Source organism: Podarcis bocagei, assembly GCF_964188305.1.
Source record: "Podarcis bocagei genome assembly, chromosome: 1".
Classification (NCBI taxonomy): domain Eukaryota; kingdom Metazoa; phylum Chordata; class Lepidosauria; order Squamata; family Lacertidae; genus Podarcis; species Podarcis bocagei.
Window position 1 is genome coordinate 9,164,552 of NC_138125.1, and position 15,232 is coordinate 9,179,783.

Here is a 15,232-nt window from a genome sequence, read left to right on the forward strand (position 1 = left end):
ATAATAATAATGGGGTTTTGCCAGCTGCCCGCCCTTCTTCTGCCAGATCCTCTTCGTCTTCCTCTGCACCAACCGCGCACTTTTGCAATTCGTCAGGTGAGAGAGCCTGTTGTTAATAAAGCAGCCCCTTTTTTCTTTTCTTTTCCTTTCCTTTCTTTTCTTCCCCCCTTTCGATTCCCCCTGGAAGGGAGAGAGGAGGGGAGGGAAGGGGAGGCGCCACGGCCGGCCATCGCCGCCGCCGCCGAAGAAGAAGAAGCCATTTCCCAGCCCCGCATCCTCCTCAGGAGCCCAGGAAGGAGCAGAATTCAGAGAGGGAGGGAGAAATAAATAAATAAAAGCAGAGAGAGAAAAATAGGAATATCTTTTCCTCCCCCCTCCCCTCCCCCCCCCAGGCTCCCGGGGAGGGCGAAGGAGAAGGGCGGGCTCCCTCGGCTGGGTGAGTGGGCGACGGATCGATATCTCTTGATCGATATCGGGGGGAAGAGGAGGAGGAGGTGCGGGTCCCCGCGGGGTCGGCGACGGCCGCTCCCTACCCTCCGAGGAGACCTATGTTGCGCGCTCTCCTTCCTCCGCTTTCCCGGGGCCAAAATGGCGGCGGCGGCCCTGAGGAGAAAAAGGCGCGAAGAAGGGAAGGGAGGAGGAACGGCGGCTTCTCCGCAGGCTCCCTTCTTCTTCGCCTTCCTGTCAGGTTTCCCAACTTTGGGGCTTCTTCTCCCTTCTCGGCCCCACCCGGCTAAGCATGAAAGGCTTTTTCCGTAATAATAAATGTTTTTTAAACTGGCCACGGGACTCACTATGTGGTTGTATTTTCGCCCTCGGCCTCTGCTCCGCCCGAAAAGCGGCTGGTTTGGGGTTTTTCCGGGCGGGGAGGGTGAGGGAGGCGCTTGCTGGTCCCGCTGCTGCTGCCAGCCAGGGTCTGGCTCTTGCTCAGCCCCTGCCTTGCCTCGGTGTGCTGCTGCCAGCCAGGGTCGGGCTCCTGCTCAGCCCCTTGCTCTGCTTTTGTATGTGGCTCCTGGGTAGTGGCTGCCGGCCAGGGTTTCACTCTTGTTCAGCCCTTGCTTTGCCATGCAGCTCCTGGGCTGCTGCCAGCCAGAGTCTGGCTCAAGCACCCCTTTGCCTTGCTTCGGTACGTAGCTCCCAGGCAGCTTCTTGCTGGGGTTGCTGCCAGCCAGGGTCTGGCTCCTGCTCAGCCCCTTTGCCTTTATTTGGTATGTGGCTCCTAGGCGGTTGCCAGCCAGAGTCTGGCTCTGGCTCAGCTCCTGCCTTTGCTATGCGGCTGTGAGCCAGTGTCCAGCTCTTGCTCAACCCCCTTTTTTTGCTTTTGTATGTGGCTCTTGGGCTGCTGCTGCCAGCCAGGGTCAGACTCTTGCTCAGTCCCTTTGCCTTTGCTTTGTGGCTCCTGGGCTGCTGCCAGCCAGGGTCAGGCTCTTGCTCAGCCTCTTGCCTTTGCTATGCAGCTCCTGGGCTGTTGCTGCTGCCAGCCAGGGTTGGGCTGTTGCTCAATCCATTTGCCTCACTTTGCTGTGTAGCTCCTGGGCTGCTGCCAGCCAGGGTCGGGCTCTTGCTCAGCCCCTTTGCCTTGCTTTGGCATGAGGCTCCTGGCCTTGCTATGACAACTTGACCCTTTCACTATAGAAACCATCAAAAGGTAGAGTTGTGGGTGTGTATTGTGCCTATTCTGTGTGTGTTAGTTCCTCTGCGGTTGCCAAGTGATGGTGGGTGAGGGAGAACGGATCTCATTAATTGCTCTGCTTTATAACTTGTTTTCTTCTTTTTTTAAGGCTACGGATTCTCTTTAAAGGGTTGTTTCATCCAGCAAGCCTGCCGTTCTTTTCTGCCTCTGAAATGTAACTTCCCCCAGGTATGTTGGTTTCTGCTGTGGAGTTGACCTCTGTTTGGTTACAAGCGGCACAGAAGGGATGCTTGCGTCCATGTCTCTTGAGAGGCTCAGCCTCAACTTGCTGGTTAGGGTTGCCAACTCTTAATTGGCCATTGCACCCTGTGCTTTTTAACATCAGCTTGTTGCGCAAGAAATGGGGGTGAGCGACTAGCAAAACATTCTGTATTTGCAGATTTCTGCAAATCAGGCTGCTGAAACAGACACAGAAGTAGGGAGCATAAAAAAAAAATTCCTGATAAGTTGGCAGTCGTACTGTGGTGCAGGTGGGTAAAGTGTTTGATTCTGAATCCCCGTGAATTTGAATCCCCTTTAAAGCCACTCTAATCTTTTTGATGAATTGGCATAAACTGCCCCCCATCCACCCCCAAATGACACCTGTAAGATGAGTTGCAAGAAGCCTCTTTGCTTGAAAATTGGCTTTAGTTTTTCATACTTGAAGTTTATATTTTATATGTGCGATTCCCACATGTGCCTTTCTGCGTGTCTCAGTGTACACTTAGTTAGGCTTACATTCTAGTTTATAAAGAACTGAAAGCTGATGTTTTAACATTTAATTGATACGTACACATACGGTCTAGCTTATAAACAGTCACTTAACCTCAACTGAACCTGAGCTCGAATTAAAAGCTAGGCTTCCACTTTTTGTTCATAATCTGCCTTGTTCCAATATCTGGGTTTGCACCTTTTGGTACAGAACAATTGTGTGTGTGGACACACACTCTTATGCAGTTATTAATGTATTGGGAGCACTTAAATCACTGATTGATTCTCCAATATTTGCAGCAGGGCTAGTGTGCGATGCAATGGGTCTAGCTTCCACTGTGCAGCAAACTTCATTATACCTGCCTCTTCCACATGAGGCCTTGACACATTTTAGTATAAATGCTGTCAAAGGAAGTGCAATTACATCGGAACCTCGGTTGTTGAATGCTTCAGAAGTTGAACGTTTCGGCTTTTGAATGCCAACAACCCAGAAGTGAATGCTTCCATATTTGAACATGCCTCAGAAGTCAAACGGCTTCCGTGGCACGTTTCTCATTTTTTCGATGGATTTTGCCAACCGCCCATTGCTCCTCAGTTGTCGAACGTTTCAGAAGTCGGAACAATTTTCCGGAATGGATTCTGTTCGACAACCGAGGTTCCACTGTAGTAGCATCTTCGGGTATTAGCAAGAAACTTTATTTTTGTCCTCATTTATGTCATTAGGCATACATACTACAGGTGTGTACAGGGGAACTGCCATAATAAAAGGACAACTCGTGGTGAGTTCTGGCACCTCTTTTTCTAGAAAAATAGCACTGCCTGATGCTATCTAGCCAGTGAACAAGAGCATTATAAACATACGCAATATAAAATCATCCTCTTACAAAGCACAGAGTATATCAAGTCCCTGTTGAATAACCAAGGGACAGACTTCCTTAATGCTGCTGCAAACATGCTGAAGGCCCTGTTGCCAGTCACTACAGCCTGAACATATGGCGCCACCAGCAAGCACCCGTCATCTGAGCACACATTCCAGAAGTGCTTTTAAGCCAGACCTGCTTCTGATTTGCCAACATCTTGGGCCCATATTGGAAGGCGTCTTATACTACTGTATTTTTTACTCCATAGGGTGCACCTGACTATAGGGCGCACCTAGTTTATAGGGGGGGGGATAAAGAAATTTTTTTATCCCCTCCCCCCAGCCCCAAAGAGCAAAGAAGCCAAGACCTCTTTAGCCACGCGCAACCTCTCAAGCCGGGAGAGGCTGCGCAGCTTTGGCAGAAGCCAAAACAGCCAGCGGGATGGATCCCGCTCGCTGTCTTGGCTTCGTTTTTAGCCGTGGGGCTGGGGCGAGGGAAGCCCGAGGTTCCCCTGACCCCAGCCCCCAAAACAGGTCCGGGAGCGGCGACGAGATTGCACGCAACCTCATTGCCGCTCCCGGAGCTTGCGGTGCTGCTCTCCCCGGGCTTCGTGCTGCAGGTTGCTTGCAGATAGCTTCCTGAAGCCTGGAGAGCGAGAGGGGTCGGTGCGCACCGACCTCTCTCGCTCTCCAGGCTTCAGCTAAAGCCTGCATTCGCTCCATAGGACGCACACACATTTCCCCTTTATTTTTGGAGGGGGGAAAGTGCGTCCTATAGAGCGAAAAATACAGTAAGTCTTGCCTTAGTTCATCTAGTCTGGCACTGGTTCTCTCAGAAGGACTTGGGCATCCTTCCTGGCCTGGGCGCCCGAGATCGTTTTCACAGGAGATTCCACAGAATTTTATTCCTTGGCACGAGTTCACCAACGGTTTTCCGGTGTGGTGTTCTATTACAGGCAATTATCCATTTACACACGCTCAATACGTGTGTGACCGTGCACACATGCATTGTACTGAACCTGGAAGTGCCCTGAGAAAGTAAAGGACCAGAATAGCGTGGGGGCTGAGCAGGGTGTTTGCAGGATTTTACAATGGTGTTTCAAATATATGCAGTTTCACTTAAACACATAGTGCCCCTTGCATAAATGGTGGGTTACCTGTATTCCCATTCTGTTGCTCTCTTCTACCTGCTAAGCAAGCCTAAGAGTAGTAAGGCATCATGAAAAACTAGGATGGAAAAGCTGAACATCTCATATGGGGCTAACTAAGTTTGTTCTTAGTATAAGCTTTCGTGTGCATGCACACTTTAGATATACTGAAACACTGAAGAAGTGTGCATGCACACGAAAGCTTATATCAAGAACAAACTTAGTTGGTCTCTAAGGTGCTACTAGACAAATATCTCGACTGCGTCAGACCAACATGGCTACCTACTTGAATCTAGATCCTCCAAGGCTGTTGAAGTCCAGCATCTTGAAGTTCTTCACTTCTGCTCTAAAGTATGTGTTCTCTCCTAAGACAAATACAGCTGTGTGCAGCAATTTAAATTTTATTATTGACCAGCTGGGGATGAAAACCACTAATCAGTGGGGTAAGATGACTGGCAGTGGTACATGGTAGTGATTCAGAAAGGCCTGTGTCCATAGTTCGTAACAGGCAACGATGCCTTTATTTTGTAAATCCTGTGGTGGTTCCCAAGCAGAAGATAATGGATGCTGGTTACCAAGACACTTAAATGTATTAAATATTATAGTAGGAAGATTTGAAAAATCACTTTGCTTTCCCCCTTCTTGCTAGTAATAAAAGATAATTTAAAATGAAGCTGGCTGCCCTTAAGCAACGCAAGGCAGGTGAGGTTTAAGGAGTGTCTAGGTTAGTGCTTCTTGTTCTACGGCCACAGATACCAGAAGAAAAAGCAGATGTAATGTTGCAGTTGACCAGGAGAGAGCTCATGTAGTGAGACGCTTCTGGGAAGAAGGCTCCCCTCTGCATCAGATAATGATGTCTTGATTTGTGGTCATGCTTGAGCCCACTGAAACTGCTCTGTACTTGCAAGTTGTTCCTCAGATACTGCATAGCCTGCTGGATAGTAATGTCAGTTATGCAATTATTCATGCACGAAAGGTTGTTTATAAATGTACAGAACAGTTCCCCTAAAGCAGCGGTGGAGAACCTGTGGTCCTTCAGATGTTTTAATAATAATAATAATAATAATAATAATAATAATAATAATAATAATAATAATAATAATTTATACCCCGCCCATCTGGCTGGGCTTCCCCAGCCACTCTGGGCGGCTTCCAAAAAAATATTAAAATACTGTAATACATCAAACATTAAAAGCTTCCCTCAACAGGGCTGCCTTCAGATCCCATGAGCTGCACTCAGCATGTTCTATAATTGGGGGACGATGGAAGTTTTAGTCAAGCATCTTCCCAAGTGCTACCAGCTCTCACCTGTGGCTCCCAGAAGCTGCCAGCATGCGATGGTGGAACGGCCTCCTTCAAGAGGTTGTAGTTTCTCCTTCCTTGGGAGTTTTTCAAGCACAGGTTGGGTGGCCATCTGTCATGGATGCTTTAGATGAGATTCCTGCATTGCAGGGGGTTGGACTAGATGACGCTAGGGGATCCCTTCCAATTCTACAACTCGATTCTATGACAGCAGCCACACCCCAGGAAACAGTGGGGGGGGGGGTTGCGAGGGGAGGTTGAGGAAGAATCAGCTTGTAGAATATGCCCAATGCCCCCCCATAGGGGGTTATTAGACCTAAAGTTGCCCCAATCAGGGTTAGGGAGAATCTGGTTTTTAGAATGGAGCTTTCACTTTCATTTTTTTTGGAGAAATGCTGTTTTATTATCAATATTTAGAATGGCACTCTATTAGTAAAATTTTCCTTTTGTCCCTTTTCCTCTTCAGAGAAAATGAGATTCATTCAAAGTCTGAGCGAATGAGAATGGGCCCAGATGTTCCTCTGCTGAACGACCACAAACAAGAATTCCTCCTGAAACGTTTTCCGCAGACTGTTTTGGGCGGCCCTCGATTTAAATTGGGACACCCTGCGCCTCTTTATGTCTACGTGAACCAGATTCTTCTGTTCTTGCTACCATGTCTTCTGGGAGGTGTGGGGACGCTGCTCTACCAACTAAGTATTCTGCAAGACTATTCTACGGCTGCTGTCTCTGGAGGACTCATGCTAGTTGCAGCTGTTACTGTCCAGGCAGCAAGCCTGTATGCAAAACAGAAAACGGCTTCGGTGGAAAGAGTGCATACTCACAGTACCCTAACGGATGAAGATGAATGGGAGTTCTCTAGTTGTCTGGGCTCAGAGACAGTCAAATTTATTATTCCAGGCAAGAAATACATAGTTAACATCATCTTTCACTCACTTCTCGCTGGGGTGCTATGTGGCTTAGGAACTTGGTACCTTCTACCTAATAGAATCGCCTCATTGTATGGAGGTAACATTGGAGGAACTGTTATGATCTTTGTCTTTGGTTGGGTGACAGTCTGCATTGGGGAGTACTCCTTAATTGTCAATACTGCTTCAGAGACAGCTACTTACCAAGCACTAGACACTTACGAAATTGTTCCTCTGATGAGACCTTTCTACATTTTTGTCTTCTTCGCAGTGGACCTCACTCAAAGGTAAAAATGTATGCGCTGCCTACAGCAGTGACTGCCTTAGGAGATTGTAATTTATTTCTTGCTATGGAAGCCAGGTTATAATCTTTTAAACAAATCAGTACTTTTTACTGGTCCATCTTGTGCAACATCTTTCTGTAAACATTTGTATTTAGTTACATATATTGAAACAATCCGTAAGAGGGCTCAAAAACTCTTCAGCAAAATGGTGGGCGGGGCAGTGCGACTGGGTGTAAAAAGCCTGTCGTCTGTCACAGAAATAATACATGTTTCCATTTTTTGTCCAGATTCATTGCTGATGTTCCAGCTTTAAAACTGGCAAACCAGATTTTGCACGTTGTGTTTTTGTGTTTGCCATTCTTGTGGACTCTGGGAATTTTGCCCCCACTGGACGCACTTTTTCTCTGGGGAATGGAGCAAGTGTTGGAGCTCGGTCTAGGCGGTTCACCCATGTCAAGTAACACAAGGTAATCATTGTTTGGCATAAGAATACACATTTATTCCTCTTCAGTTTCATTCTGTTTTATGGGTTTTTAAATGCATGGTAAATTCTGCATTTTAATATTTTCGTTTTGTAAAAGCAATGAACAAATAGTAGTAATCTGTTGCAGCAAAAACAACTTATTTTGTGGCATCTTAAAGGCGAAGAGATGTATTAAAGCTTAACCTTTCATGAACTAGAGTCCTCTTAATCGGATGCGGGAAGCATTATCCTAATGGAACTGTAAACAGTGACGTTTGAAAGAAATGGCCTGCATTTTGCATCCTCCTGAATTCATTCCTTCAAATTCCTCACCCTCTGCAACTGTATCTGCCTATTTAGGTTAACATTTTGCATATCTGTTGAAGTGAACTCCAGTCTAAGATAATTTATGCTCTCATAAGTTTATTAGGTTCTGGGGTGCCAATATATTCTTTATTTTTAAAAAAACCATGCAGTTCAGCAGACGCATATCCCTAAACTACACACAGGCTTCAAAGCAAGTTTTGCAAACCCTCCAGACAGTTTGCAAAACTGCGTAGGAGATTAATTGCTAATACAGTGGTACCTTGGGTTAAGTACTTAATTCGTTCCAGAGGTCCGTACTTAACCTGAAGCACCACTTTAGCTAATGGGGCCTGCCGCTGCACCGCCAGAGCATGATTTCTGTTCTCATCCTGAAGCAAAGTTCTTAACCTGAAGCACTATTTCTGGGTTAGCAGAGTCTGTAACCTGAAGCGTATGTAACCCGAGGTACCACTGTATGATGCTCAACTCAAACTTCCAGTATGGCGTGTTGTCATCACATTGTGTATGGGACAAAGAGCATCCTGTTGAAAATCACAGTAGGTGAAGAAGCTGATCCTTGGATCTGCTTGTGGTAGAATGGAAAGGTATGAACACGTGAAGCTGCCTTATACAGACCCTCTGGTCCATCTAGCTCAGTATTGTCTAAACTTACTGCCAGAGACTGTCCAGAGTTTCAGACAGGGAGTCTCTCCCAGCTCTACCTGCAGACGCCAGGTATTCAACCTGGGAACTTCTGTATGCAAGGCACATGCTCTGCCACTGAATTACAGTGGTACCTCAGGTTAAGTACTTAATTTGTTCCGGACGTCCATACTTAACCTGAAACTGTTCTTAACCTGAAGCACCACTTGAGCTAATGGGGCCTCCAGCTGCTGCCGCGCCACCGGAGCACGATTTCTGTTCTCATCCTGAAGCAAAGTTCTTAACCTGAAGCACTATTTCTGGGTTAGCAGAGTCTGTAACCTGAAGCGTATGTTACCCGAGGTACCACTGTATGACTTTTCCCAAAATGAAAATAGACCCAACTCTCCAGATGTCATTTATGACTTCTTCCTAACTAAATAAATCTTTTTTCTCCCCTTTCTAGGCTGCTATTCATGTTTTTGATTTCTGTGGGAACAGCTGTTGCCTCTTATTTCATCCCCAGCACTCTTGGTGTCGTCCTCTTCATGACTGGATTTGGATTTGCATTAAGTCTTAACTTAAGAGAGATTGGGTTTGCGTTCAAGTGCACTGTGGTCAACTGCTTAGCCTCCGACAAGTTTACAAAGGCATCTGGCTGTTGTGGGAGCCAGTTTGGACGGCGGGAATTTGTTTTCTATTTTACTGCATTGACTCTTGCTCTCCTGGAAGCTGGCCTGTTGCACTCCTTCCTCGGTCCTCAGGCATTTTCTAAAACCAGCCTCCAGGCTGTTGTTAGCTATTTGCTGATAGCATTGCTCCTTGCGACGTGGATTCTTGGACATATTCAGGCCGTGTACCTGTTCGGAATGTTGCGAAACCCGTTTTATCCAAAGGATGTCATGACCACGAATGTATTTGTGGAGAAACAAAAGAGGCTTAAGAAAATTGGTGTGCTCAGAAGGATTTTGCTAGCTGTAGGTAAGAGAGTCTGCAGCCTTCTGTATTATGTATAAGCTGGAGACTGAAGAAAGATCATGAAACGTTCTACACGTACATTCCAAAATAACCCACATTAAGTGGAGCCAAGGCATTTAAATCTTAATGATCTGAGGGTTTACTAAATAAGTGTTCCTTTATAAATGCCACGTTCTGTGGAATATACTGAATTGCTGAGTTCTTCCTTAAAAATAAGCTTCGGTTTAATGGTAATTCTTAGATTCTAAAGCAGGGGTGAGAAACCTGTGGCCCTCTAGATGTTGCTAGACTACAACTCCCATCATCCTTAACCATTTGCCATGTTGAGTGAAGCGAGTCCCCACTATATCTGGAGCACCAAGGGTCCGCTAACCCAGTGCCAATCTAGAAGAAGGCATTTAGGAGATATTATCTTATGCACTGCCCAAATTAATCATGCAAATAAAATACAATTTAGCTGGTGTACAGAATTTCAGAATACAGTAGAAGAATTGAATTGGCCATTATCTAGCACAGAACTGTAGAATTTAAGGTATATGAAGCAATGAAAAACAATAGGTTTTAATATCAAAGGCAATTGACTGGGATATCCAATTTGACATGTTACAACTGATTTCAAATATTTCAGAACATCCCTTCTCTCCCCCTCCCCCCAATTTGCTGAATAAAAGACTTGTTATAATTTTTTTCTGTAATTATAGTATATCACTTCTATAGCAACTGGCTGATCAGTCTTATTATACAAAAGGGCTACTGGATTACACTGACTTCAGAAAGTGACAAAGACATTATGTCAATGCCCCTTGCAATAAGATTTTCAAAACAGCTTACAAAATGAAATATAAAATTGCTTGACATTAAAACAAAATAAAAACCAGTTATTAAAAGTCAAAACTGTTAGCACAACACTAAGATCGCAGTTAAGCATTTTCTAATGGGGAATGAATGTCTGCCCGCTCAATTTTAAAGAGATGTTAGAACATAGACACCTATCCTGTAGACACCTTGCATTTTTGCCAGAGATAAAAGCCAATCTGGGCCTTTCATAAGATCTTGGGACCAGTGAGAGTCACAACGTCAGCCACTTGAGAGCCAGATAACATCAGTGTAAACGATTTTTAAAGGCCTGATAATCATTAAGTATATAATTCCACTTTTACCTGCATGCACAAATTTAAGTGCACTGTGTTGAACTCTGTTTTAGTAAATGGAACATTCATTGCTGCCTTCTTTCCAACTTCCCAGGGAATCCCAAATAGACAAAACTCTGTAGATCATGGTTGCAAAATCTCTGTTCTGAAGCATGCCCCTTATGTATATACTTCTTGTATGAGGAAAAACATTGTGTATAATTTCTTTTCTCTTGTAATTTCAGTGTCTCCATTTGCTATGATAGCGTTTCTTTCCCTAGACAATTCTCTGCATCATCTTCCATCTGTATATGTTTCCATTGGATTCTCAAGAGGCTTTAGAATGGTAACTTTTAAGTATTTTGTAAAAAAAAAAAAAAAGCACCATGGAAGAAAAGCACTTAATTTTTAGGGAAGATAGAATAACGAATGGATGTGAGAATTACATTTTCCAGTTCCTGAAAGGGGATATTTGTTCATAATAAGGGATGTCTACATTGTGGTAGACAATGTGACGTATTTTCACGGCCCCAAGTTTAAATTTAAGTATCTCTAGTTAAAGAATTCTTAGGTAACATTGACCTAAGTCATTGTTGGTCGTTGTTTGGATTTAGACAAGGGATTGTTCTCTGCCGCAGATCCCATCGTGTATTGTGGAGGGTAAAAGACTGGCCAGCCTTAACGTTGTTTGTAAGGATTACTGAGATAATGCATGCAAAGTATTTTGACTACTTGGAAAGCATTAATAGAGCACTATTTATAAAGTGCTTTTTCTATTATTAGCCAAGGTTCACTCTAGCTTACTGGTTTGATGTACCGTGTTTAAATCTAGATGTATTTTGTGTCTGGAATATTGCCATGGTCTTGTATGGAATTATCTAGTTCAGAATTCAGCTTGCCAAGTTTGAGTTTATTGCTACTTTTTTCTTTCTCTTCTCCCCTCTCCCCCCCCCCCGCATGTTTATCACCATTTTGGATATGCTGTTGAGAACATGGGGGAATTATATGGTCTGAACTTTCTGAGAGAGATACGAAAAAAGCTGGCAGTGGGAACAGCTGGTGCGAGTAATTTCTTGCTCTCCGTTATGGGCTCTGTTTGTCTGACTCTGCCAATGCTCTATTGCCCAATCCCATTTTATTTTCCTCAGGACCTGAGTAAATGTTCCAGATTAATTGAAAACCTGATTCTTGGAATTAGAGCAAGTCACACAAAACAAGCACATGGTGGACTGCACATGTTGTTCTTAGCCTAAGGCAGTACTTCTATAACCTAGCAGTTCAAAAGCACGTCAGTGCAAGTAGATAAATAGGTACCGCTGTGATGGGAAGGTAAACGGCATTTCAGTGAACTCTAGTTACCGTTCCATTGCGCCAGAAGCGATTTAGTCACGCTGGCCACATGACCCGGAAAGCTGTCTGTGGACAAATGCCAGCTCCCTTGGTCTGAAAGGGAGATGAGCTCCGCAACCCCATAGTCAACTTTGACTGGACTTAACCGTCCAGGAGTCTTTTACCCTTTTTTTAAAAAAAACCTTCTATAATAATATGAGAATTACTGTATGGGACAAAAATGGCAAACAGAGGAAAGACGAGTAAATTTTAGGCAGCATTAAAAAAAAAAAGACACTTGAATAGATCTTTGGTGGTCAGGCACCCAAAAACATCTGAGAAACTCCTGCAAAAAAACAACAACAGAGGAATAACAGCTTTGGGTTGTATCCAAAACTGCATGAACAGTGTTCCAGTTCTGAGGGCCTTCTGGCCGTTCCCTCAGTGCAAAAAGTTACAGGGAACCAGGCAAAGGGCCTTCTTGGTAGTGGTACCTGCCCTGTGGAATGCCCTCCCATTAGATGCCAGGGGATGTTAAGGGGGGAAATGACTATCTTCTAGTTTTAGAAGACATCTGAAGGCAGCCCTGTGTCAGGAAGCTTTCAATGCTAGATGTTCACTTGTGTTTTTATATTATGTTGGAAGTCGCCCAGAGTGGCTGGGGCAACCCAGTCAAATGGGTAGGGTAAATTATTACTATTAATGGGCCTCCATTTCCTCTCGTCCCCATGTGCTTCCACGTACCTCCAAAATCTCCTCTGTTAGGTCTCCAGAGCAGATTTTGAGGGTGCACGAGGGGGCTGTAGAATACAAGTGAGGAAGGCACAGTTCTGTGGTGCACACAGAAGTCCGTTGCAAGGATGGAGCTGCAGCGTTGCATATAGCCCTTTTTATTTTAAGTATTAAAATTTTCAGGTCAGGAGTGAGATGAGCATATTGTAAGTCAATAAAGTAATCTTTGTTCCAGGTATGGCAGGATACAGAGCATGCTTTGTTGGATATGGTGGTAGTGTCAACTGTGCAGTTGCTGGTGTTCAATACTGATCTTTGGTGGAATAGAAGCATTGATACAGGAATCAGGCTCTTGCTGGTAAGTCTGATTTTATTTGTAGCTTCCTTCAGCATTACTATTCCTCCTTTCATATATATATCCTAGGTGGTGAACCAAGTAAGCAGAAATTAAAGCAAATTATTAAAAGGCCAATTAAACAAGTCAAGAACAACAAGTCAGAGTTGGTATCAAACAGTGGCACTGTCAAAACCTGTTTTTAAAAGGTCAGACCAGCCTCTTGGAGAAGGTTAAGTCCTAGCTGCTCACCAAAAGGCAAGCAGTAGTTGAGCCAGGGAAAGTTTCTGTAGCAGGTGCCACCACTTAAAAGGTCCCGTGCCTCATGCCTTTCCCCCACCCCCAGTGGAGGCCAAAAAACTGAAAGCAGAAAGCCTCGTACAGAGATTTCTCTGTTGTGGGACTGCAGCAGACTGGTGTGAGTGTGGGGTGGTTCTTAAGATACTCTGGTCCCAGGCCATACAGAGTAGCTCTTAAGATAAACTGATAACCCAAACAGATGGTATTTGATCTGACCTACATACTCCAATGGGATGCGGGTGGCACTGTGGGTAAAACCTCAGCGCCTAGGGCTTGCCGATCACATGGTTGGCGGTTCGAATCCCCGCAGCGGGGTGAGCTCCCGTCGTTCGGTCCCAGCTCCTGCCCACCTAGCAGTTCGAAAGCACCCTTAAGTGCAAGTAGATAAATAGGTACCGCTTTATAGCGGGAAGGTAAACGGCGTTTCCGTGTGCTGCGCTGGTGCAGGCTCACCAGAGCAGCTTCGTCACGCTGGCCACGTGACACAGAAGTGTCCTCGGACAGCGCTGGCCCCCGGCCTCTTAAGCGAGATGGGCGCGCAACCCCAGAGTCGGTCACGACTGGCCCGTACGGGCAGGGGTACCTTTACCTTTACCTTTAATAATAATAATTAAAAATCTTATGAAACGTGCTATTGCCCTTCAGCCCTCCCCTATTCCTTCCCAAATAGACTCCTATTTTGATTCAAAACAGAGTTAGGGTCAGAAAACCATGTGACAACCAATTCAAGCTTGATAATAATATTCTGAGGACATCCCAGCGACTTTAGCAATACGAAGTGCTGTAGAAGAGCCTACAATTTAAAGAAAAAATGATATGCTATTTCTGTCCTGCTAGGTTGGAATAATCCGGGATCGACTGTTTCAGTTTGTTTCAAAACTGCAGTTTGCACTTACTGTTCTCTTGACATCATGGACAGAGAAAAAGCAACGCCGGAAGTCCACTGCTACCCTGATTGCACTCAACATTGTCTTCTTTCCAGTTGTACTGACCCTCATATTGCTGTCTGCACTTCTGTCTTCCCCCTTGCTGCCCCTTTTCAGTCTCCCAATATTTCTGATTGGCTTTCCAAGACCTATCCGAAGTTGGCCGGGACCTGTGGGTGTGACGGCCTGCATTTGTCCTGACACCATATATTACCAGCAAATGATTCCAAGTTTGACTACTGCATTGCAGTCAGCACTGTCCAGTGGTAGCCTGGGTAAGTAAGCTTCAAAACAACTTTGTCACTAGATCACATTTTATCATGTGCTGAAAGCTGACCTGACTACATGGCTATGAGGCCAGTTTGAATCGGACCTTGCATACCCAGAAGCCTCCAGTTGATTGTAGCAGCTGTGGTCTCTAAAGGCTGCTACAGCTGAATGGAGGCTTCTGGGTATGTGGGGTATGATTCAATCCCATAGTGGTTACCAGATCTGGAAAATGATTTTCTCATATCAGTAGATGGATATAAAAAGCAGGTGCAATATAAGAAGACTATTCTTTTACTAGAGTTGATGGGTGGAGATCTATGTTAGACATTTTCATAGGTATGGGGAGAAATGCAGTAGGAAACGTCTTTGGCTCACATTGGAGAGTGCTGTGCTAGGGCATGTATGCCTTGGGGATTTAAATGATTTTAAAAATTAATTATCAGGAAAAAAATTACCTGGTCTTTAATGGGCGAGGCCTTGACTAGACATGTCTTGGCAGGATATCACTTTATGTTTTAAGGTTAAGGCGTATTTTATCAGTTTTGGCAGCTATGCACAATTAAGGAAACCTTTACAAAAATGTTAGCAAGAGAATGCACTCTATTAGCTCAGCAGGATAGAAAAGGCTATTTTAAATTTTAACTAATGTAATGGCAGGTTTCTTAGATTGCACTTGCTTTATTCTGAAACACTGTAGTTTTAACTGTGCCAGCTGAGATAATTTAGTAATCAGTGGTATGCAGTCAGCCGACATCTGACACATCTCAAACCCCTGCAGTTATGTGGGGGGAGTAGTTTTGCTTCTACGACAAAATAGGTTTGGTTCGATTCAGTAATGTTCTCTTTAAGAGTGTAGTTGCAAATAATAGTTGTGCACGAACAGTTGTGCAGAGCCGATTCCTCTCTCCCACGCTGGGGTGACTGCAAGAGCTTTGTCT

At 44.8% G+C, this 15,232-nt stretch overlaps 1 protein-coding gene and 1 long non-coding RNA gene across 11 annotated transcripts in view; both read left to right on the forward strand.

Moving 5' to 3' along the window:
• Positions 1 to 15,232, forward strand: part of PCNX4 (pecanex 4) — a 26,553-nt gene continuing 11,321 nt past the window's right edge. Inside the window, exons 1-8 of one of the 10 annotated variants that reach the window (XM_081191368.1) lie at positions 1 to 96; positions 1,782 to 1,861; positions 6,159 to 6,887; positions 7,172 to 7,351; positions 8,762 to 9,276; positions 10,649 to 10,749; positions 12,700 to 12,822; positions 13,936 to 14,299. In XM_081191368.1, coding sequence (XP_081047494.1) covers positions 6,190 to 6,887; positions 7,172 to 7,351; positions 8,762 to 9,276; positions 10,649 to 10,749; positions 12,700 to 12,822; positions 13,936 to 14,299 — 1,981 coding nt within the window. In that variant the 5' untranslated portion in view covers positions 1 to 96; positions 1,782 to 1,861; positions 6,159 to 6,189. The other 9 variants (XM_081191371.1, XM_081191362.1, XM_081191366.1 and 6 more) reach the window with 9 other exon arrangements.
• Positions 3,206 to 5,430, forward strand: LOC308584748. The gene is made up of 3 exons (XR_014006993.1): positions 3,206 to 3,493; positions 4,039 to 4,514; positions 4,707 to 5,430. It is a non-coding gene; the product is annotated as an uncharacterized lncRNA (long non-coding RNA).